Genomic DNA, 21,909 nt, shown 5'->3' on the forward strand with positions numbered 1-21,909 from the left:
ATAGCAGGCGGCAGCAGTGACAGACTTATTTCTGGAGAGGTTAATTTTTAAAATTAGAAGTTGAAACTGTTTGGGTATAGACCTGGAAAGTATGAACAAACTTTGCAGGCTCTCTCTGCAGTAGATTGCAACTCCTCCCCCTTTGGAGAAGAGATTGAAAATAAAATTGAAATGTATACAAAAAAGACTACGTACAAAAAAAAATACAAAAGTACACGAGAGGACGAACAAAACACGTCTGCACTGCTACGCCATCTTGGACTGAAAACCTGCTAACCATGTGTATTTGACCAATAAAATGTGATTTGATTTGGATGCCAACTGCCGTTAAACCTCATCAAGAAGAAGAACAACATGGTGCTGCATTTGTGGTGGGATTCAGAGCTTCTGAGTAGTTGCAAGGATCAAGGTCTGCCACGCATGTCTCCTTTGCAGAGGAGGTGCAAATAGCTGATGCAGTGGATGCCCTGCAGCCTGAGAATGAAGGTGTTAAAGAAGGTTAATGTTGTTGTTTGTATTGCCCAAGGGATAGATTGTTCTGGCCAAACGAATAATAATATATATATTTTTAAACATTGCAGGGAAAACTGACTAACTATGTTCCCCCTTCACAAGGCCCCAGAGCCTGTGTAAGGATCTGAGTACATTTTTTAAAAAAAGGCTGAGCATTTTTGTTTACGTTTTTTAAATTAGTATGTGCCCCCCTTTTTGCGATAAAGTTTCCCAGTTTTCACCCCACTCAGCAGGTGGCGGCAACACACCTCATAGGGTGTAGTCTGCCTTAAACCCCCACAGAAGAAGATGCAGAAGAAGCTGAAAAACAAATTCGCATCGCAGACATTCGGTTTCAGGGCTAGTAATCTGCAGCTGCATGCGTATTTGTCTTTGCTGAAGCTTTTATTTTGAAGAGTGTTAACCTGATTTAGTGATTTGACGTCAGATCCGCGCAATCCATCACCAACCACTCCACATGTGGAATCATGTCGAAGGCCAGAAGTGCGTAAATACATGTGTTATTTGACTTTGATAGTTTAAACATTTAATCAACATTGTAGCTAGGTTGATGTAACTTATTTTGTTGTTGTGGGTTTTGCAGAACAAAAGCGAGCGAAAGTACTTTTCCAAGGAAAACAAAAGGTATGTTTAGCTAGCCTGCTTGCTAATCGGAACGTTAGCTAGATTGTAACGTTATAAACAACAACATGTTAGTCATAGTCGAACAATTTGCAATAGATTATATTTTAGAACAGTGCGCAAGCCATAATGTTGAATACAATATAATTTGAATTTCACTTGCGTCGCTGGTGAGCATAGTAGCAATACACAATGATGCTAATTGCGGCGACTAGCTAGCCTGTTGTAACCACTTTGGACAAATCTGCCAGGCAGCTGACCCCATTTTGGCGTACAACATCGATTGCTACAACTTCAGAAAAACTCAGCTTTTGACAAAAACATAGTAAATGACCTGAGAAAGGTCTCTGCAGCCCAATATAATACCTTTGTCCGACTCGGTGTGAAGTAGACGGGGCGGGTTACAGGAACGAGTCCCCGAGCTGACAATGTAGAAATCTCTCGTTCTGCCCCTGAACAAGGCAGTATAACTATAGTTTAGCTACTTATGTTATGTTAACGTCGGTGGCCATATCTCACTGGTTATTTAATTTAAATTGAAGGGGAAAGATGGACAACAGACTCAAGGAGGGAAAATGCATTCAGAGCTGTCCATTGCACGCCATCCCAAAGAGTATGGAAAACCAGAAGAAATCCGGAAGAAAAGGGTGAACCATGATACACATTTATTTTTATTACAACTGTTAATTTATGTCATGACAATAGCACAATTCTTCTGGATTGGCAATTGATTTATAGGTATTTAAAATGTGTTGCTCTCTTTGCCATGGTCAGCTTCAGGAGCTCCAAGAAAAGCAGAGGTTGTCAAGAGAACGGGAGCAGATGAAGAGGAGAAGTCTGGATGGTTTTCAGAGAGATGTTCTAGAGCGACAAAGAGAGTTTGAGCAGAGGGTAATTTAACTAGTGTAGGTTATAGAAAGAGCTTTCCCAATGCTGTTTTTATCATTAAATGAGAGAGCTTGTCATTAGTGTTTTTGTGTTTTCTGATTGCAGGAAACTGAGATGCAGAATTTAGAGAAGCATGTCAATTTTGAAAATGAGAATTCAAGAAAGGCGTACTACAGGGAATTCAAAAAGGTAACTTTTCTTTATCTAGTGCAATAGTCTGTGAGTGTGCACAGTAGCACGTGTGTAACAATTTGCAGTATTGCACTTGAGTGATACCCATTTATTTACATTACATTTCTGTACAAGTAAGCTGATCTTTTAGAGAAGGTTACATGTGTGTAGTGCTTATAATTGATATTATAACAATGTGTTGTATTCCCTGTTCTGTATAAAAGGTGGTTGAGGCCTCTGATGTGATTCTGGAGGTTCTGGATGCCCGTGACCCTATTGGCTGCCGTTGTCCTCAGGTGGAGCAGGCTGTAATTCAGAGTGGCACTGACAAGAAAATAGTCCTGGTGCTTAACAAGATTGGTGAGTGTGAGAGATTCATTAATATGCATAGTTTTATACATTAGAAACCATTGTGCCATATTATCTTTAACTGACAAACATGTCTTTCCACTGTACTCTTAGACCTGGTGTCCAAGGAGATTGTGGAGAAATGGATCAAGTATCTTCGCAATGAATTTCCCACTGTGGCTTTCAAAGCCTCAACGCAACAACAGAACAAGAATTTGGTGAGTCAGACTATTCAGAACAGCATATGTAGAACATGGACAGGATAGTTTACTGAAATTAATTTAAGTTACATAAAATATTTATATTTTGCTGTTAAGCAATAAGGATCTATGTACTAGATAAACTGAAACTTTTTTCAGTTAGGGTCTAGTAACTATACTTGTGTTTTCAATTTGCAGAAGCGAAGCAATGTACCTGTTACCCAGGCCACTGCTGAGCTCCTAGGTAGCAGTGCCTGTGTGGGTGCAGAATGCCTGATGAAACTTTTGGGGAACTACTGCCGCAACCTGGACATTAAGACAGCCATCACTGTTGGTGTGGTTGGTGGGTACATTTTAAATGTACATTTTAGTCATTTAACAGACGCTGTTATCCAGAGCTTCTTCAAATCAAAATGTATTTGTCACATGCGCCGAATACAACCGGTGTAGACTTTAAAGTGAAATAATTACTTAAAAGCCCTTAACCAACAATGCAGATTTAAGTAAATACCTGCCAAAAAGTAAGAGGTAAGTATAACAAATCCTTAAAGAGCAGCAGTAAATAACAATAGCGGGCTATATACAGGGGGTACCGGTATTGAGGTAATATGTACATATAGATAGAATTATTAAAGTGACTATGCATAGATAATTAACAGAGTAGCAGCATCGTAGAAGGGTGGGGTGGTAATGCAAATAGTCTGGGTAGCCATTTGATTAGCTGTTCATGATCCTTATGGCTTAGGGGTAGAAGCTGTTTAGAAGCCTCTTGGACCTAGACTTAGCTCTCCGGTACCGCTTGCCGTGCGGCAGCAGAGAGAACAGTCTTTGACTAGGGTGGCTGGAGTCTTTGACAAAAAAATGTAGGGCCTTCTTCTGACACTGCCTGGTATAGAGGTCCTGGATGGCAGGAATCTTGGCCCCGGTGATGTACTGGGCCATACACACTACCCTCTGTAGTAGAGGTCGACTGATTAGTTAGGACCGATTTCAAGTTTTCATAACAATCGGTAATCTGCATTTTTGGACGCCGATTACATTGAATTTCACGGGGAAACTGCGTGGCAGGCTGACCACCTGTTATGCGAGTGCAGCAAGGAGCCAAGGTAAGTTGCTCGCTAGCATTAAACCTATCTTATTAAAAAACAATCAATCTTCACATAATCACTAGTTAAATACACATGGTTGATGATATTTATAGGTTAACTAGCTTGTCCTGCGTTGTATATAATCAATGTGGTGCCTTTTAATTTATCATCAAATCACAGCCTACTTCGCCAAACGGGGGATGTTTTAACAAAAGCGCATTTGCAAAAAAAGCACAATCGTTGCACGAATGTACCTAACCATAAGCATCAATGCCTTTCTTAAAATCAATAGACAGAAGTAAAAAAAATTTAAACCTGCATATTTAGTTAAAATAAATGTTAGCAGGCAATATTAACTAGGGAAATTGTCATTTCTATTGCGTTCGTTGCACGCAGAGTCAGGTTATATGCAACAGTTTGGGCCGCCTGGCTCTTTGCAAACTAATTTGCCAGAATTTTAAATGATTATGACTTAACATTAAAGGTTGTGCAATGTAACCGCAATATTTAGACTTGGTTGCCTCCCGTTTCATATTTCACTGAAAGAATAAAAAAATAAAAAAATTGAAATGATATTTTACCATATTAATGACCAATTTTTATTTCTGTGTTTATATTATAATTAAGTCTATGATTTGATAGAGCAGTCTGAGCGGTGTTAGGCGGCAGCAGGCTCATAAGCATTCATTCAAACTTTACTGGGTTTTCCAGCTGCTCTTAGCAATGCTTGCTCTACTGCGCTGTTTATAATTTCAAGCCTATCAACTCCTGAGATTAGGCTGGCAATACTAAAGTGCCTATTAGAACATCCAATAGTCAAAGGTATATGAAATACAAATGGTATAGAGAGATAGTAGACTTTTCTCTACTCCTATAATAACTCCAACCTAAAAGTTCTTAACTGGGAGTATTGAAGAACTGGGAATATAGAACCACCAGCTTTCATATGTTCTCATGTTCTGAGCAAGGAACTTAAATGTTTGCTTTTTTACATGGCACATATTGCACTTTTGCTTCTTCAACACTGTTTGTACATTATTTAAACCAAATTGAACATGTTCCATTATTTAGTTGAGACTAAATAGATTTTATGTATTATATTAATCTCTTCGAGCTACCCCCCCCCCCCCCCCTCTTCTTTTTTTCAATTTCCGCCTGAAAGACATCAAAATCTAACAGCCTGTAGCTCAGGCACAGAATCAAGGATATGCATATTCTTGGTACCATTTGAAAGGAAACACTGAAGTTTGTGTAAATGTGAATGGAATGTAGGAGAATATAACACAATAGATCTGGTTTAGATAATACAAAAATAAAAAACGTATGCTTTTGTTCATTGTATTATCTTTAAAATGAACAAGATAAAACAAACATTCAGGTAGGATGATGGGGACAATTTCAGTGAAAAACATAAGAGGGCAACAGTACTTGTGCAAAGTTTCAGATTGATAACTTCCAAAATGAGTGTGCTACATGACATTTATCATGAAGTCACCCAGGTGTCCCACACAAGTAGCCCAAATGTACCCAAGTGGCCAAATTGGTGAAGGTATACATTTTGAGACAAATAACTATATACAAAATGGTATTCTAACACCCCCCCCCCCCCCCCCCCCCCCAAAAAAAATGGAGAGAAAAAATATGGGGGGGGGGGGAATATGAAGAAAGAAATATATAAATTTACAAAATAACATGGCTAACTATTTACACACTTTCAATATTTGGAAGACCCTCAGTCCTCTATCAAATCAAATGTATTTATATAGCCCTTCGTACATCAGCTAATATCTCAAAGTGCTGTACAGAAACCCAGCCTAAAACCCCAAACAGCAAGCAATGCAGGTGTAGAAGCACGGTGGCTAGGAAAAACTCCCTAGAAAGGCCAAAACCTAGAGAGGAACCAGGCTATGAGGGGTGGCCAGTCCTCTTCTGGCTGTGCCGGGTGGAGATTTATAACAGAACATGGCCGAGATTTTCAAACGTTCGTAGATGACCAGCAGGGTCAAATAATAATAATCACAGTAGTTGTAGAAGATGGAACAGGACAGCACCTTGAGTAAATATGAACAGTTTAGGGTTCCATAGCCGCAGGCAGAACAGTTGAAACTGGAACAGCAGCAGGGCCAGGTGGACTAGGGACAGCAAGGAGTCATCATGCCAGGTAGTCCTGACGCATGGTCCTAGGGCTCAGGTCCTCCGAGAAAGAGAGAGAATTAGAGAGAGCACACTTAAATTCACACAGGACACCGAATAGGACAGGAGAAGTACTCCAGATATAACAAACTGACCCTAGCCCCCCGACACATAAACTACTGCAGCATAAATACTGGAGGCTGAGACAGGAGGGGTCAGGAGACACTGTGGCCCCATCTGATGAGACCCCCGGACAGGGCCAAACAGGCATGAGATAACCCCGCCCACTTTGCCAAAGCTCTACACAATATTGTGCTGCTGATGCCAGGTGCCATAGTAGTCTCTTTCTGCTGTAAAGCAGAGGGTCACCAAGCATGTGGCGCAGGTGATAGGGGGACTTAATTTTGCAAAGAACACAGTGACGCCTCCATGCTGTGCCCTTTTGGCCCTGAGGCACATCCATGCCTGGAGAAATACATTTGGGCAGATGAACACCACTTGTGGCAGGAGCTGGATGAACCAGCTTCAGTGGGGGATGGACACCTTGGCACTGGGGGCTGCCATTCAGAGTCAGTGTCACTGTGAAAGAAAATGTTCAGTTAGAATAGTTTCACATATGAGCCCTGTATCAATAGGTAATATATATATATATATTTATATTTATGAGTACAGGGAACATAAGGTTGAATATATTATGACAGACCCGCTAGATCTACTGTCTTTATTATATTACAACAGTCCAGCTGTATCTACTGTCTCCATTTCACTTTGGCCATTGTTGTGGGCCTGCCCTCCCCTCAACAGCCTCAAATAGGCTATTTCATGTGGGTTGGGGTGGGGCGGCAGACACGTGCATCTCACATTTCATGACATTACATGTTTATATATTGCTTCTAAAATGTAAAAAAAAAAATCGCTAATATTTTAGATTATTCATTTCAAACAAGGGCATTAGCATGAGAAACTTACCAGTCCAAAACGATGTCCTCTCCCGTTCAAAAAATATTCCTCCACTTGGGAATCGCTAAATGAATCGTCCTACAACAATCTGTCTCACTTTCCCAATCAATTTATTCTAAAATTGTGTACATCTGTATATCTAGACTTAGATTTCGCTTTACCTGACTTAGTCGCCATAATGATTGATATCTAAACAGCTGAATATGCGAAACAACGCTGTGTGTAATGTGTTGCTCCTTCCGGTATGAAACTTCAATAGCGAATTACACTCTATGCCGGAGCTTACTACATGGGTTGGTCTTGCAACACATAAACATGACCTATTGCCGTTTACCTCAGCTCATTGGCTATCTACCCAGCTAGATTTCAAGACGATCAGTGGTCATTAGGTTAAAATACAGTCAATCAACGAAACGGCGGACAAATCATTGGTGCACAATTATGTCATTACTTGTTGTCTTCAAATCAGTTTCTTTCAGTCAATACGTCACGCGAAATGACCCATCAGGTTGTTCATTCAGTATTATATTCATTATTTTATATATATATATATATAAATATATATATATAAATCGGCAGATTAATCGGTGCGTGCTGTTTTTTTTTGACCTCCAATTATCTGTATCGGTTTTGAAAATTAATAATCGGTCGACCTCTACTCTAGTCCCTCGTGGTCGGAGGCCGAGCAGTTGCCATACCAGGCAGTGATGCAACCCATCACAATGCTCTCGATGGTGCAGCTGTAGAACCTTTTGAGGATCTGAGGACCCATGCCAAATCTTTTCCTCTTCACGACTGTCTTGGTGTGTTTGGACCATGTTACTTTGTTGATGATGTGGATGCCAAGGAACTTGAAGCTCGCAACCTGCTCCACTGGAGCCCTGTCCTCTTCTTGATCATGTTGAGGGAGAGGTTGTTGTCCTTGCACGACACGGTCAGGTCTCTGACGACCTCCCTATAGGCGGTTGTCGGTGGTCAGGCCTACCACTTGTGTCATCAGCAAATTTAATGATGGTGTCGGAGTCGTGCTTGGCCGTGCAGTCATGAGTGAACAGGGAGTACAGGAGGGGGGCTGAGCATGCACCCCTGAGGGACCCACGTGTTGAGGATCAGTGTGGCAGATGTGTTATCTACCCTTACCACCTGGTGCCTGCCCATCAGGAAGTCCAGGATCCAGTTGCAGAGGGAGGTGTTTCGTCCCAGGGTCTTTAGCTTAGTGATGAGCTTTGAGGGCACTATGGTGTTGAACGCTGAGCTGTAGTCAATGAACAGCATTCTTACATAATTGTTCCTTTTGTTCAGGTGTGAAAGGGCATTGTGGAGTGCAATAGTGATTGCATAACTTGTGGATCTGTTGGTGTAGTATGCAAATTGGAGTGGGTCTAGGGTTTTTGGGATAATGGTGTTGATGTGAGCCATGACCAGCCTTTCAAAGCATTTCATGGCTACTGTTGTGAGTGCTACGGGTCTGTAGTCATTTAGGCAGGCTAACTTCATGTTCTTGGGCATAGGGACTGTGGTGGTCTGCTTGAAACATGCTGGTATAACAGACTCCGACAGGGAGAGGTTTGAAATGTCAGTGGAGACACTTGCAAGTTGGTCAGCGCATGCTTGGTGCACACGTCCTGGTACTCCGTCTGGCCCTGCGGCCTTGTGAATGTTGACCTTTTTAAAGGTCTTACTCACATCGCCTGTGGTGAGCGTGATCATACAGTCGCCTGGGAACAACTGACGCTCTCATGCATGTTCCGGTGTTACTTGCCTCGAAACGAGCATAGAAGTTATTTAGCTCATCTAGTAGGCTCGTGTCACTGGGCAGCTCTCGGATGTGTTTTTCTTTGTAGCCCTGCCACATCCGGCGAGCGTCAGAGCCGGTGTAGTATGATTCTATTTTATTCCTGTGTTGACGCTTTGCCTGTTTGATGGTTCATCACAGGGCATAGCAGGATTTCTTATAAGCTTCCGGGTTAGTCCCGGTCCTTGAAAGCGGCAGCTCTACCTTTAGATCAGTGTGAGGGTTGCCTGGAAATCCATGGCTTCTGGTTGGGGTATGTACGTGCAATCACTGTGGTGACGACGTCGTCAATGCACTTATTGATACAGAAGCAATTAGGGTTCAGTGCCTTGCTCAACTGCACTTTAAAAAAAAAAACATTTCTTCACCTAGTCGACTCGGGGATTCGAACCAGCAAAATTTCACTTACTGGCCCAACGCTCCTAAGCACTAGGCTATCTGCTCAATCTTCACACAATTTTGAAGGATCTTGGCCACATCATTCCAGACTTTTCAAATTGGGCAAAGGTTTGAAGTTATGCAATATTTTGAATGGTTTCTTTTTTTCAGGCTTTCCCAATGTTGGAAAGAGCAGTCTGATAAACAGTTTGAAGCGGGCACGTGCATGCAATGTTGGAGCCACACCCGGTGTAACCAAGTAAGTACAACGCTTTTGGCTTTATTTATGTCTAGGTCTACATGTTCTTTCCTTGCGTGACTGACCTGTATGATGGCTTTTAGGTGCCTTCAGGAAATACACTTGGACAAGCACATCAAGCTTTTAGATTGTCCCGGCATTGTAATGGCAACCTCGACGACTGACGCGGCCATGATCCTTCGGAATTGTGTAAAGATTGAGCAGCTTGTAGACCCTCTACCTCCAGTCGAAGCCATCTTAAGACGCTGCAATAAGACACAGGTACCCAAAGATTATTTAACGGCATATTCACTGCAATGATGTGACAGATGTTACGTCCATTTTCTCATATTTCATTTAATTTTTCAATAGATCATGGAACACTATGGTGTTCCAGACTTCCACACAGCTCTCGAATTCCTGGCTTTGTTGGCACAGCGACAGGGCAAGTTGAGGAAGGGAGGACTGCCTGATAATGACAAGGCGGCAAAGAGTGTCCTAATGGACTGGACAGGGTGGGTGAAAACTGCAAAAACATTTATTATATGAGGTTTTCAAAGCAACACCTTCCCTACCTAAAGTCCCATTATTCTGTTTCATTTACTTTCATGCAGGGGTAGGATCAGCTACTTTACACACCCTCCGGAGACGCACACTCTTCCCACTCATATCAGTGCTGAGATTGTGGCAGAGATGGGCAAAGCTTTCGACTGGGAGGAACTAGAGAAGGGAAACCAGGAAGTGCTAGCTGGTAGGATACACGCACACATTTGACAGTTACCTAGTAATTGAAAAAGTTATGTTGGGATAAAAAGAGTGTGCTAAATGTTTGTTTTTCTTGTAGTGTCGTCTTGCACTGATGTCCAAATGGGTTTCTGCATGGCAACTGCTGGGATGACTCAGGGTGGTCAAGAAGAACCACCTTGTGACCTGGAAATGGAAGGTGGAGCTTTGGATGGGGTTGAGTCCAAGGATGAAACTGAATCCATGGATGATGATCAGGACCCAGAGGTATTGCAGTGCTTTTACTTGACAAGTTAAACTGATTCGGTGGTACTTTTTTTAGACCTTTTAGTTCTTAACTCTTGTGTGGTGGTCATGTTTTTGTTATTCACCTAATGTTCGCGGGTCTGTTGGACTCACTACATTATTGGGTTTTGAAAACAATGCCGTACAAATACTTAATACTTAGATGTTGACTTATCAATTACAAGCAATATAGACAGCATACATGGTTATATCTGATACATGGTTAATATTTGCCATTTACCTCTGCTAGATCATATTTATTTTTGTAAACAAATCAATTATAATCAAGACGGGTAGAAAAATCATGTTTTCATCACTTGATGTTTATTGGTTTGAACTGAACAATTTGGAAGGATACATTTTACATACTCTATTTTATGTAAATGATAAATGAGCCCCATTGAACACACATTAAGGCCGGTCTACACACCACATGAGGGACAGAGTTCTCTACTGTGTGTGTGTTGCAAATGTATTTCTTGCACTTGATGCCTGTGTACTGTCTTCCTGTCCTTCTTGGGTCCACACACATCGCAGCGCTTCTTGTTGCCACCAGCTGCAACCTAGAATGATGAAAACACTTAGTTCAGGAATTTTACTAACATTTCACACACACTCACATACATAGTTACAGCAGGCCAAGGTAGGAGAGACATACACATTCAACAACATCACTTACTTTCGGTATTGGCTTTGTTGGTTTTGCGAGGCGGGCAACAAGCATCCTCCTCCTGAATCCCCCTCATGATGGCTGCATAAGCTGGGGTCCTTGGGATCTGCTGCCGCCTCTGGATTTGAGGTCTCACCAATGCCTTGCCCAGCTCTTCTAGAAAGAGCCGTCTTCTTCCCTCTGTTCCAATCTGGGTTCAACGCCATCCAGATGACAAATGCGTTCCACGCCAAGATGTTGAAGAATATCACAGTTGTAGCCAGTCACCAGCTTGTCTAAATTGTCCTCCCCTCCTTTTGTGGCATTGTAATCCATTATGATTTGTGTTTTTTGATGTTCCTGGACACAGATTCTCCCATCCCTATGCAGCGTACTCATGAGAACCACCCTTTTACCTGCCGTTGGTACGTAGGAGACTAGGGACATGTCGTTTGTGAACACAAATTTAGAGGAATTGATAGGCCTGTTCTGTGTGTTCACCAGCTGAGGTGGGAGCTTTGGCTTGTTTTTTTTGTACTGTTCCTAACATTGTCAAGTGCTCCTGTCCCAGCTTGTGCGAAGTATAAAATTAAAAAAAAGTTAGCGAATGTGATGTTGTGGCCACGGAGTTCCTGTGTCAAGTTCAGGACAACTTGCATCCCCTGATTAATCTCAGGGGCTCCTCCGCCTGGCTTCCTTGTTTACACTTGCATGTTCCACGCATATGATGAAGCAGCATCACAGGCAGCCTGGATCTTGATTCCATATTTTGTGGGTTTATACAGTATGTACTGCCTGAAGGGGCAGCGGCCCCTAAATGGCAAAAGCTGCTCATCAACAGTAACGTTGGGCCCAGAGTTGTAAAACAGGGGAAGGCGGTCCACTCACTTGTCCCACACTCACCTAATTGCAGATAGCTTGTCTCTCTGCCGCCGGGCTGGTCTGGTGTCTCGGATAATAAGCGGATAATCCTGGAAATAATGTGGATGTTTTCCAGAGACATCGTTGCACTGAAAAGCTCTCTGCCAGTTTCTGCATCCCACAGGGATTCTCCATTAGATCTGAAATAGAGGTCGACCGACTGATTTTTCAACGCAGATACCGATTATTGGAGGACCAAAAAAAGCCGATTCCAATTAATCGGTCAATTTTTTTTTTCCCCCATTATTTTTTTTTCAAATGTATTTGTACTAATGACAATTACAACAATACTGAATGAACACTTATTTTAACTTGATATAATACATCAATAAAATCAATTTAGCCTCAACTAAATAATGAAACATGTTCAATTTGGTTTAAATAATGCAAAAACAAAGTGTTGGAGAAGAAAGTAAAAGTGCAATATGTGCCATGTAAGAAAGCTAACGTTTAAGTTCCTTGCTCAGAACATGAGAACATATGAAAGCTGGTGGTTTCTTTTAACATAAGTCGTCAATATTCCCAGGTAAGAAGTTTTAGGTTGTAGTTATTATAGGACTATTTCTCTGTCATTTGTATTTCATTAACCTTTGACTATTGGATGTTCTTATATGCACTTTAGTATTGCCAGTGTAACAGTATAGCTTTTGTCCCTCTCCTCGCTCCTCCCTGGGCTCGAACCTGGAACACAACGACAACAGCCACCCTCTAAGCAGCGTTACCTTTGCAGAGCTACAACTACTCCAAGTCTCAGAGCGAGTGACGTTTCAAAACGCTATTAGCGGTCACCCCGCTAACTAGCTAGCCATTTCACATCGGTTACACCAGCCTAATCTCAGGAGTTGATCGGCTTGAAGTCATAAACAACTCAATGTTTGTAGCACAGCGAAGAGCTGCTGGCAAAACGCACAAAAGTGCTGTTTGAATGAATGCTTACGAGTCTGCTGGTGCCTACCATCGCTCAGTCAGACTGCTCTATCAAATCATAGACTTAATTATAACATAATAACACACAGAAATACAAGCCTTTGGTCATTAAAATGTTAGAATCCGGAAACTATCATTTCGAAAACAAAACGTTTATTCTGTCAGTGAGATACGGAACCGTTCTGTACTTTATCTAACGGATGGCATTCCTAAGTCTAAATATTGCTGTTACATTGTTATGTTGTCAATGTTCCTAGGCCGTCATTGAAAATAAGAATGTGTTCTAAACTGACGTTCCAAGTTAAAGGTGTAAAAAAAAAAAACGGCAAATCGGTGCCCAAAAATACAGATTACCGATTGTTATGAAAACTTGAAATCAGCCCTAATTAATCGGTAGACCTCTAATCTGAAAACACCAGCAAAGATAAGAACCCCAAAGTATGAATTTAAATTAGTTGGGTCCATCTACTTCCATCTCTCTCCAAAAGCACACCTTCTCTCCAAATTAGTGCAGTTCAGAATGGGTTTCCGGATGGCGTCTGGGATGACCAGTTCAAAAGACTTTATGTCCTGCACATAAGTAACCGCTGCGTTGGCCCTGGTTGCATCCTTATCACATTGGCAGCCATGTCTCATTACTTGGGCAAGAAGACCATTCAATTTCACAAGTTTTTGACATCCATATTTCTCCTACTGGGTCAAGCTCTCCCTCTTCTTTCAAATTACTGTCAGACTCTGAATTGACAGTGACATGATCCTCAAATTCTGAAAATTCTTTGTTTTCCGAAGTCTTCTCTCTCTGCAAAAACTATTTCTAAGGCTCTCTGAGCAGAGAATGTTTGCCATACTGATTGATTGTGGTAAGGAGCCACACATGCAAAGCTATTTATTTGTTGTCTCCCTTCCCTAATTTATACCTGGATGGGGTAGGGTGTGGTAAAATACAGCATTTTTACAATGTGTTGAAATACCATTTTGCATGTTCCCGCAAGACATTAGTTTCACACACTACACAGGGTCAAGAGTGCGAGAAAAGCTGGAGACAGACAGGTTATTGGTGCTATGTTGAAACAGCAGGCGCAGGGAGGAGGAAGGCAAACAACAAATCTTTTTGAATCATTTTTACTTGTTTTCACCAACACACACTTTTCCATACTTTTTTATGACCAGTGGATTCCACCACATACAGTACCAGTCAAAAGTTTGGACACGCCTACTCATTCAAGGATTTCTTACATTTTTACTATTTTCTACATTGTAGGATAATAGTGAAGACATCAAAAACTATGAAATAACACATGGAATCATGTAGTAACCAAAAGTGTTCAACAAATCAAAATATACACTGCTCAAAAAAATAAAGGGAACACTTAAGCAACACAATGTAACTCCAAGTAAATCACACTTCTGTGAAATAAAACTGTCCACTTAGGAAGCAACACTGACAATAAATGTCACATGCTGTTGTGCAAATGGAATAGACAACAGGTGGAAATTATAGGCATTTAGCAAGACACCCCCAGTAAAGGAATGGTTCTGCAGGTGATAACCACAGACCACTTCTCAGTTCCTATGCTTCCTGGCTGATGTTTTGGTCACTTTTGAATGCTGGCGGTGCTTTCACTCTAGTGGTAGCATGAGACTGAGTCTACAACCCACACAAGTGGCTCAGGTAGTGCAGCTCATCCAGGATGGCACATCAATGCGAGCTGTGGCAAGAAGGTTTGCTGTGTCTGTCAGCGTAGTGTCCAGAGCATGGAGGCGCTACCAGGAGACAGGCCAGTACATCAGGAGACGTGGAGGAGGTCGTAGGAGGGCAACAACCCAGCAGAAGGACCGCTACCTCCGCCTTTGTGCAAGGAGGAACACTGCCAGAGCCCTGCAAAATGACCTCCAGCAGGCCACAAATGTGCATGTGTCTGCTCAAACGGTCAGAAACAGACTCCATGAGGGTGGTATGAGGGCCCGACGTCCACAGGTGGGGGTTGTGCTTGCAGCCCAACACCGTGCAGGACGTTTGGCATTTGCCAGAGAACACCAAGATTGGCAAATTCGCCACTGGCGCCCTGTGCTCTTCACTGATGAAAGCAGGTTCACACTGAGCGGCAGGGTAGCCTAGTGGTTCGAGCGTTGGACTAGTAACCGGAAGGTTGCAAGTTCAAACCCCCGAGCTGACACGGTACAAATCTGTCGTTCTGCCCCTGAACAGGCAGTTAACCCAAAAAACTGAGCACATGTGGACAGACGCCGTGGAGAACGTTCTGCTGCCTGCAACATCCTCCAGCATGACCGGTTTGGCGGTGGATCAGTCATGGTGTGGGGTGGCATTTCTTTTGGGGGCCGCACAGCCCTCCGTGTACTCGCCAGAGGTAGCCTGACTGCCATTAGATACCGAGATGAGATCCTCAGACCCCTTGTGAGACCATACAACCACCATGCAAGACAATGCTAGACCTCATGTGGCTGGAGTGTGTCAGCAGTTCCTGCAAGAGAAAGGCATTGATGCTATGGACTGGCCCGCCCGTTCCCCAGACCTGAATCCTATTGAGCACATCTGGGACATCATGTCTCGCTCCATCCGTTGCACCACAGACTGTCCAGGAGTTGGCGGATGCTTTAGTCCAGGTCTAGGAGGAGATCCCTCGGGAGACCATCCGCCACCTCATCAGGAGCATGCCCAGGCGTTGTAGGGAGGTCATACAGGCACGTGGAGGCCACACTCACTACTGAGCCTCATTTTGACTTGTTTTAAGGACATTAAATCAAAGTTGGATCAGCCTGTAGTGTGGTTTTCCACTTTAATTTTGAGTGTGACTCCAAATCCAGACCTCCATGGGTTGATAAATTTGATTTCCATTGATAATTTGTGTGATTTTGTCAGCACATTCAACTATGTAAAGAAAAAAGTATTTAATAAGAATATTTATTCATTCAGATCTAGGATGTGTTATTTTAGTGTTCCCTTAATTTTTTTGAGCAGTGTATTTTATGTTCATCAAAGTGGCCACCCTTTGCCTTTGACAGCTTTGCACACTCTTGGCTTTCTCTCAACCAGCTTCACCTGGAATGTTTTTCCAACAGTCTTGAAGGAGTTCCCACATATGCTGAGCACTTGTTGGCTGCTTTTCCTTCACTCTGCGGTCCAACTCATCCCAAACCATCTCAATTGGGTTAAGGTTGGGTGACTGTGGAGGCCAGGTCATATGATGAAGTACTCCATCACTCTCCTTCTTGGACAAATAGCCCGTACACAGCCTGGAGATGTGTTGGGTCATTGTCCTGTTGAAAAACAAATGATAGTCCCACTGCACAAATCAGATGGGATGGTGAATTGCAGGAGAATGCTGTGGTAGCCATGCTGGCTAAGTGTGCCTTGAATTCTAAATAAATCAGTGTCGCCAGCAAAGCACCATAACACCACCACGTCCATGCTTCACGGTGGGAACAACACATGCAGAGATCCTCCGTTCAGCGTCTCAAAAACACAGCGGTTGGAACCAAAAATCTCATTTGGACTCAGACCAAAGGACAGATTTCCACCGGTCTAATGTCCATTGCTCGTGTTTCTTGGCCCAAGCACATCTCTTTATTTTGGGTGGCCTTCAGTAGTGGTTTCTTTGCAGCAGTTCAACCATGAAGGCCTGACTCACGCACTCCTCTGAAGTTGATGTCGAGATGTCTGTTACTCGAACTCTGAAGCATTTATTTGGGCTGCAATTTCTGAGGCTGGTAACTAATGAACTGCAGCAGAGGTAACTCTTTCATGTGGCGGTCCTCATGAGAGGCAGTTTCATCATAGCATAGTTTTTGCGACTGCACTTGAAGAAACTTGAAGTTTTCTGTATTGACTGAACTTCATGTCTTAAAGTAATGATGGACTGTTTCTCTTTGCTTATTTGAGCTGTTCTTCTTATGGACTTGGTATTTTACCAAATAGCCCTATCTTCTGTATACCACCTCTCCTTGTCACAACTGATTGGCTCGAATGCATGAAGAAGGAAAAATTCCACCAATTTCCTTTTAGCAAGGCACACCTGTCAATTGAAATGCGTTCCAGGTGAGTACCTCATTAAGCTGGTTGAGAGAATGCCAAGAGTGTGCAAAGCTGTCAACAAGGCGGTTGGTTACTTTGAAGAATCTAAAAATAAAGATTTTCGTTACAACATGATACCATGTTTTCACTATTCTACAATGTAGAAAATAGTAAAAAAAAAAAAAAAAAGAACCCCTGGAATGAGTAGGTGTGTCAACTTTTGACTGGTACTGTATGTAATATACATGTGTACACAGTGTGCACTCAATTATACTTAAAAAAAACAAGTTTATTTAACAAGGCAAGTTAAGAACAAATTCTTATTTTCAATGACGGCCTAGAAACAGTGGGTTAACTTCTTGATGCACCCATCCCTTTAGTGGGATCATTTTCATCAACACCCACTGAATTGCAGCGCACCTAATTCAAATTAAATTACTAAAAATATTTAATTTTCATGAAATCACAAGTGCAATTTAGCAAAACACAGCTTAGCTTGTTGTTAATCAACCTGGTGTGTCAGATTTCAATTCAGCTTTTCGGCGAAAGCATAACAAGCGTTTATGTAAGAACATCTCTCAGTAGACAAAATATTAAACACTAGCAGCCAAGTAGATTGGTCACGAAAGTCAGAACAGCAATAGATTAAATCGCTTACCTTTGATCTTCGGCTGTTTGCACTCATGAGACTCCCAGTTACTTACACAAATGTTTCTTTTGTTCCATAAAGATTATTTTTATATCCAAAATACCCCCATTTGGTTGGCATGTTATCTTCAGAAATCCACAGGCTCGAGCGGTCACCACATCACAGACAAATTCCAAATAGTATCCGTAATGTCCACAGAAACATGTCAAACGTTTTTATAATCCATCCTCAGGTTGTTTTTAGAATATATAATCGATAATATATCACCTGGGACTGTCGCTTTTTCAATAGTTGATGGTTGATTTAGGTGCAATCTTACTTGCAGCAATATCCTTGCCTGTGAAGCCCTTTTTGTGCAAAGCAATGATGACGGCACATTTTCCCTTGCAAGTAAGCATGGTTGACAGAGGAAGAACAATGATTCCAAGCACCACCCTCCTTTTAAAGCTTCCCAGTCTGTTATTCGAACTCAATCAGCATGACATAGTGATCTCCAGCCTTGTCCTCGTCAACACTCACACTTGTGTTAACGAGAGAATCACTGACATGATGTCAGCTGGTCCTTTTGTGGCAGGGCTGAAATGCAGTGGGGATGTTTTTTTGAGATTCAGTTCATTTGCATGGCAAAGAGGGACTTTACAATTCATCTGATCACTCTTCATAACATTCTGGAGTATATACAAATTGCCATCATACAAATTGAGGCAGCAGACTTTGAAAATGTATATTTGTCATTCTCAAAACGTTTTGGCCACGACTGTACACATTGACACATCCATTCCAAAGCAGGAAGTAAGAAAAGTTTAAAAAAATTAAAGCTTTAAACTTAGTTGCCAATGTCCCTGAAGCAACTCCCCATTTTCATGACTACTTAACACAACCCAGATGATACCAGTTTTACAGTGTTATTATGACTTTTGCTGAGTTCCACTTAAATGCAATTCATCAAAGGACTTTCATCTTAAGTGTACAAAACATTTGAGAACACCTGCTCATTCCATGACATACTGACCAGGTGAATTCGATATTAGGAAGGTGGTATCAGTGTTTTGTACATCTTGTCTTTTTTTTTTTTTTTTAACACTAGTTTGGACCTATGACTGTGGAGATAAAAGCACCAAGGGCAAAGACTGGTGGTTCAGTTGATGCTGCTGCCCCCAGGACCCTCGATTTAAAGGATATCTGGAATGTAGACCCTCTTCAGCAGGGCCAAGCACTCGTGGCTGCTGGGAAGAAGAGGAAGAAGCAACAGAAAAGAGCTGGTATGTCTTACGTTTTAAAACAAACAATTTGTTGTATAAATCCTTGGTTTGTAGATCACTTGACGACCATATTTTGTTACCTTGAGGTTTTTAACTTCAATATGGTTTTGGTGTTTTTATTCTACCATTACTTCTGTAATTGATATGTTGATCTGTGAGTTTATACAATTTCTCCTTTCTCACTATTTTCTTTTCAGACAAAATTGCTACCAAACTCTCAGACAGCCTGACGACGGCAATGAACTTTGCATTTTCAGATATATGAAAAATAAAAGGTAATCTAAAACGGGGTGTTTTTGTTTTTTTATTTAGTTCTGTTCAGTCAGTATCATCAACCTTATTCACAACATCCCCTAGTGGTAGGCATGATGTGCAATAACGTATATCAGCATTTACATATCAAGACTGAGGGTGGGTTGTACCAACATGGATTAACTCTTAAACCTTTATTAAACCCAGTTTATTTATTAATCTTGTTGCACCAAACTTTAATCCTATTTTTAAATTACTCCCACTTAACTTTAGAAGGATTAGATTACATTTTGACTTTAAACCAGGATAAAATGTAATATTGTTGCTCCATTGTTTTAAAAACAATTTTACTAATGTTAAATTAGTATAATCTAAACTACCACTGGAGAAGGTTTAAATTCAGCAAATATTAGTGTATATGCTTTTATTTTTGGTGTGATTTAACAATTTTATCTCCTGTGGTTTATGTTTGTTAAACTCAGCTAGCCAGCTAACTTATTTGACAGCAAAGTGCAATTAATTTCATCCTTAGCCTGAAGTGAAAACTCACTTTGCTAACTAGCAATGACCAGTGTTGGTTTGTTTCCATAGAATTAGAACATATTGCTATGGTGAATCCATTATGACACGTGTCACTAATCATAGTCATAGAGATTTAACCTTAGATTAACTAATCTAGTTTTTATAATTAAGCAGTTCAATTAGAAACCTAGATCTAGATTAGGTCAAATCTAATATTTATTTAAATTACATATTAGTAGCCATGTGAACTGGAACCTCAGCGGCAAATCTAAAGTTGGTCTCTAAGGTCATGCATTTGGTTCTAATATTTCGACACACCTTTACATGACAATACTTTCTTCATTCTCGATTTGGAACAAACCGGTGTCTTAACTTCTTCTTGTTGTAGCATTGATTCCGATAACAAAGAAATATTCAGAATCATATTAAATCCACTTTTTGCACCGAGTGAGAAATTGTTGTTTGGGTCACTGTGACGCGCTGACTTTCTCTTTCTAAACTTCCATTTCTAAAAATGAAATGACCTCTCACTGTCAACTGCATTTATTTTCAGCAAAAGTAACGTGTAAATATTTGTATGAACATAAGATTCAACAACTGGGACATAAACTGAACAAGTTCCACAGACAAGTGACTAACAGAAATGGAATAATGTGTCCCTGAACAAAGGGGGGGGGGGGTCAAAATCAAAAGTAACAGTCAGTATCTGGTGTGGCCACCAGCTGCGTTAAGTACTGCAATGCATCTCCTCCTCATGGACCGCACCAGATTGGCCAATTCTTGCTGTGAGATGTTACCCCATTCTTCCACCAAGGCACCTGCAAATTCCCAGACATTTCTGGGGGGAATGGCCCTAGCCCTTACCTTCTGATCCAACAGGTCCCAGACGTGCTCAATGGGATTGAGATCTGGGCTCATCGCTGGCCATGGCAGAACACTGTCATTTTTGTCTTGCAGGAAATCACGCACAGAACGAGCAGTATGGCTGGTGGAATTGTCATGCTGGATGGTCATGTCAGGATGAGCCTGCAGGAAGGGTTCCTCATGAGGGAGGAGGATGTCTTCCCTGTAACACAGAGCATTGAGATTGCCTGCAATGACGACAAGCTCAGTCCGATGATGCTGTGACACACTGTCCCAGACCATGACGGACCCTCCACCTCCAAGTCGATCCCACTCCAGAGTACAGGCCTCGGTGTAACGCTCATTCCTTCGACGATAAACGCAAATCCGACCATCACCCCTGGTGAGACGAAACCGCGACTTGTCAGTGAAGAGCACTTTTTGCCAGTCCTGTCTGATCCAGTTATGGTGAGTTTGTGCACATAGGTGATGATGTTGCCGGTGACGTCTGGTGAGGACCTGCCTTACAACAGGCCTACAAGCCCTCAGTCCAGCCTCTCTCCACCTATTGCGGACAGTCTGAGCACTGATGCAGGGATTGTGCGTTCCTGGTGTAACTCGGGCAGTTGTTGCCATCCTGTACCTGTCCCACAGGTGTGATGTTCGGAGATATATCGATCCTGTGCAGGTGTTGTTACACGTGGTCTGCCACTGCGAGGACGATCAGCTGTCCATCCTGTCTCCCTGTAGCGCTGTCTTAGGCGTCTCACAGTACGGACATTACAATTTATTGATCTGGCCACATCTACAGTTCTCATGCCTCCTTGCAGCATGTTCAAGCAGATGAGCAGGGACTCTGGGCATCTTTCTTTTGGTGTTTTTCAGAGTCAGTAGAAAGGCCTCTTTAGTGTCCTAAGTTTTCATAACTGTGACCTTAATTGCCTACTGTCTGTAAGCTGTTAGTGTCTTAAGGACCTTTCTACAGGTGCATGTTCATTGTTTATGGTTCATGGGAAAAAGTGTTTAAACCCTTTACAATGTAGATCTGTGAAGTTATTTGTATTTTTACAAATTATCTTTGAAAGACAGGGTCCTGGAAAATGGACTTTTTTTTGTTGTTGCTGAGTTTAGTTATTGTAGATGTATATTGAAAGGTATTTTTGTTGAAAGTGGTCTAAAGATTGTCACTTTCATCATGATAAAAAAAATGGTTTGTAAATTTTTAACTAGCATGTGAAACATCCTTCCTCCCAGTAAAATTCCTATGTGAGAATTGCCAGAACAATGAGGTACCAAAAATATTTTTGTGCTATGCTGGCATGGAATCGCCCAAATGTACGAATGCTCTGGCTTTTGTATGCTTTGACTGTATACCTCAACCTAAGATAAAAAGCATTGCAATTTAGAATAATGAACAAAATTATATTTCCAACACCTCGATGAACCAGCAAAGTTGAAATGAGATTTTGTTCAACATTCTGACTTGCTG

The 21,909-nt window shown here is 41.7% G+C and overlaps 1 protein-coding gene across 1 annotated transcript; it reads left to right on the forward strand.

The window, feature by feature from the left end:
* The first annotated feature begins 818 nt into the window (after positions 1-818).
* Positions 819-19,089, forward strand: gnl3l (guanine nucleotide binding protein-like 3 (nucleolar)-like). Its single transcript, XM_021569748.2, has 15 exons — positions 819-996; positions 1,097-1,137; positions 1,677-1,781; positions 1,909-2,025; positions 2,128-2,211; positions 2,418-2,553; positions 2,656-2,759; positions 2,940-3,084; positions 9,267-9,354; positions 9,438-9,615; positions 9,706-9,848; positions 9,948-10,084; positions 10,178-10,344; positions 18,629-18,803; positions 19,001-19,089. The coding sequence occupies exons 1-15, from the start codon at positions 981-983 to the stop codon at positions 19,066-19,068; spliced, it is 1,704 nt and encodes a 567-aa protein (XP_021425423.2). The 5' UTR covers positions 819-980; the 3' UTR covers positions 19,069-19,089.
* The last annotated feature ends 2,820 nt before the right edge of the window (positions 19,090-21,909 follow it).

This window comes from Oncorhynchus mykiss, chromosome 17 (assembly GCF_013265735.2).
Source record: "Oncorhynchus mykiss isolate Arlee chromosome 17, USDA_OmykA_1.1, whole genome shotgun sequence".
Taxonomy (NCBI): Eukaryota; Metazoa; Chordata; class Actinopteri; order Salmoniformes; family Salmonidae; genus Oncorhynchus; species Oncorhynchus mykiss.

Coding starts and splice junctions, on each gene's coding strand:
- gnl3l (XM_021569748.2), top strand. Junction 1,138..1,676: donor TTTTCCAAGGAAAACAAAAG/GTATGTTTAGCT, acceptor TTTAAATTGAAG/GGGAAAGATGGACAACAGAC. Junction 9,616..9,705: donor GACGCTGCAATAAGACACAG/GTACCCAAAGAT, acceptor ATTTTTCAATAG/ATCATGGAACACTATGGTGT.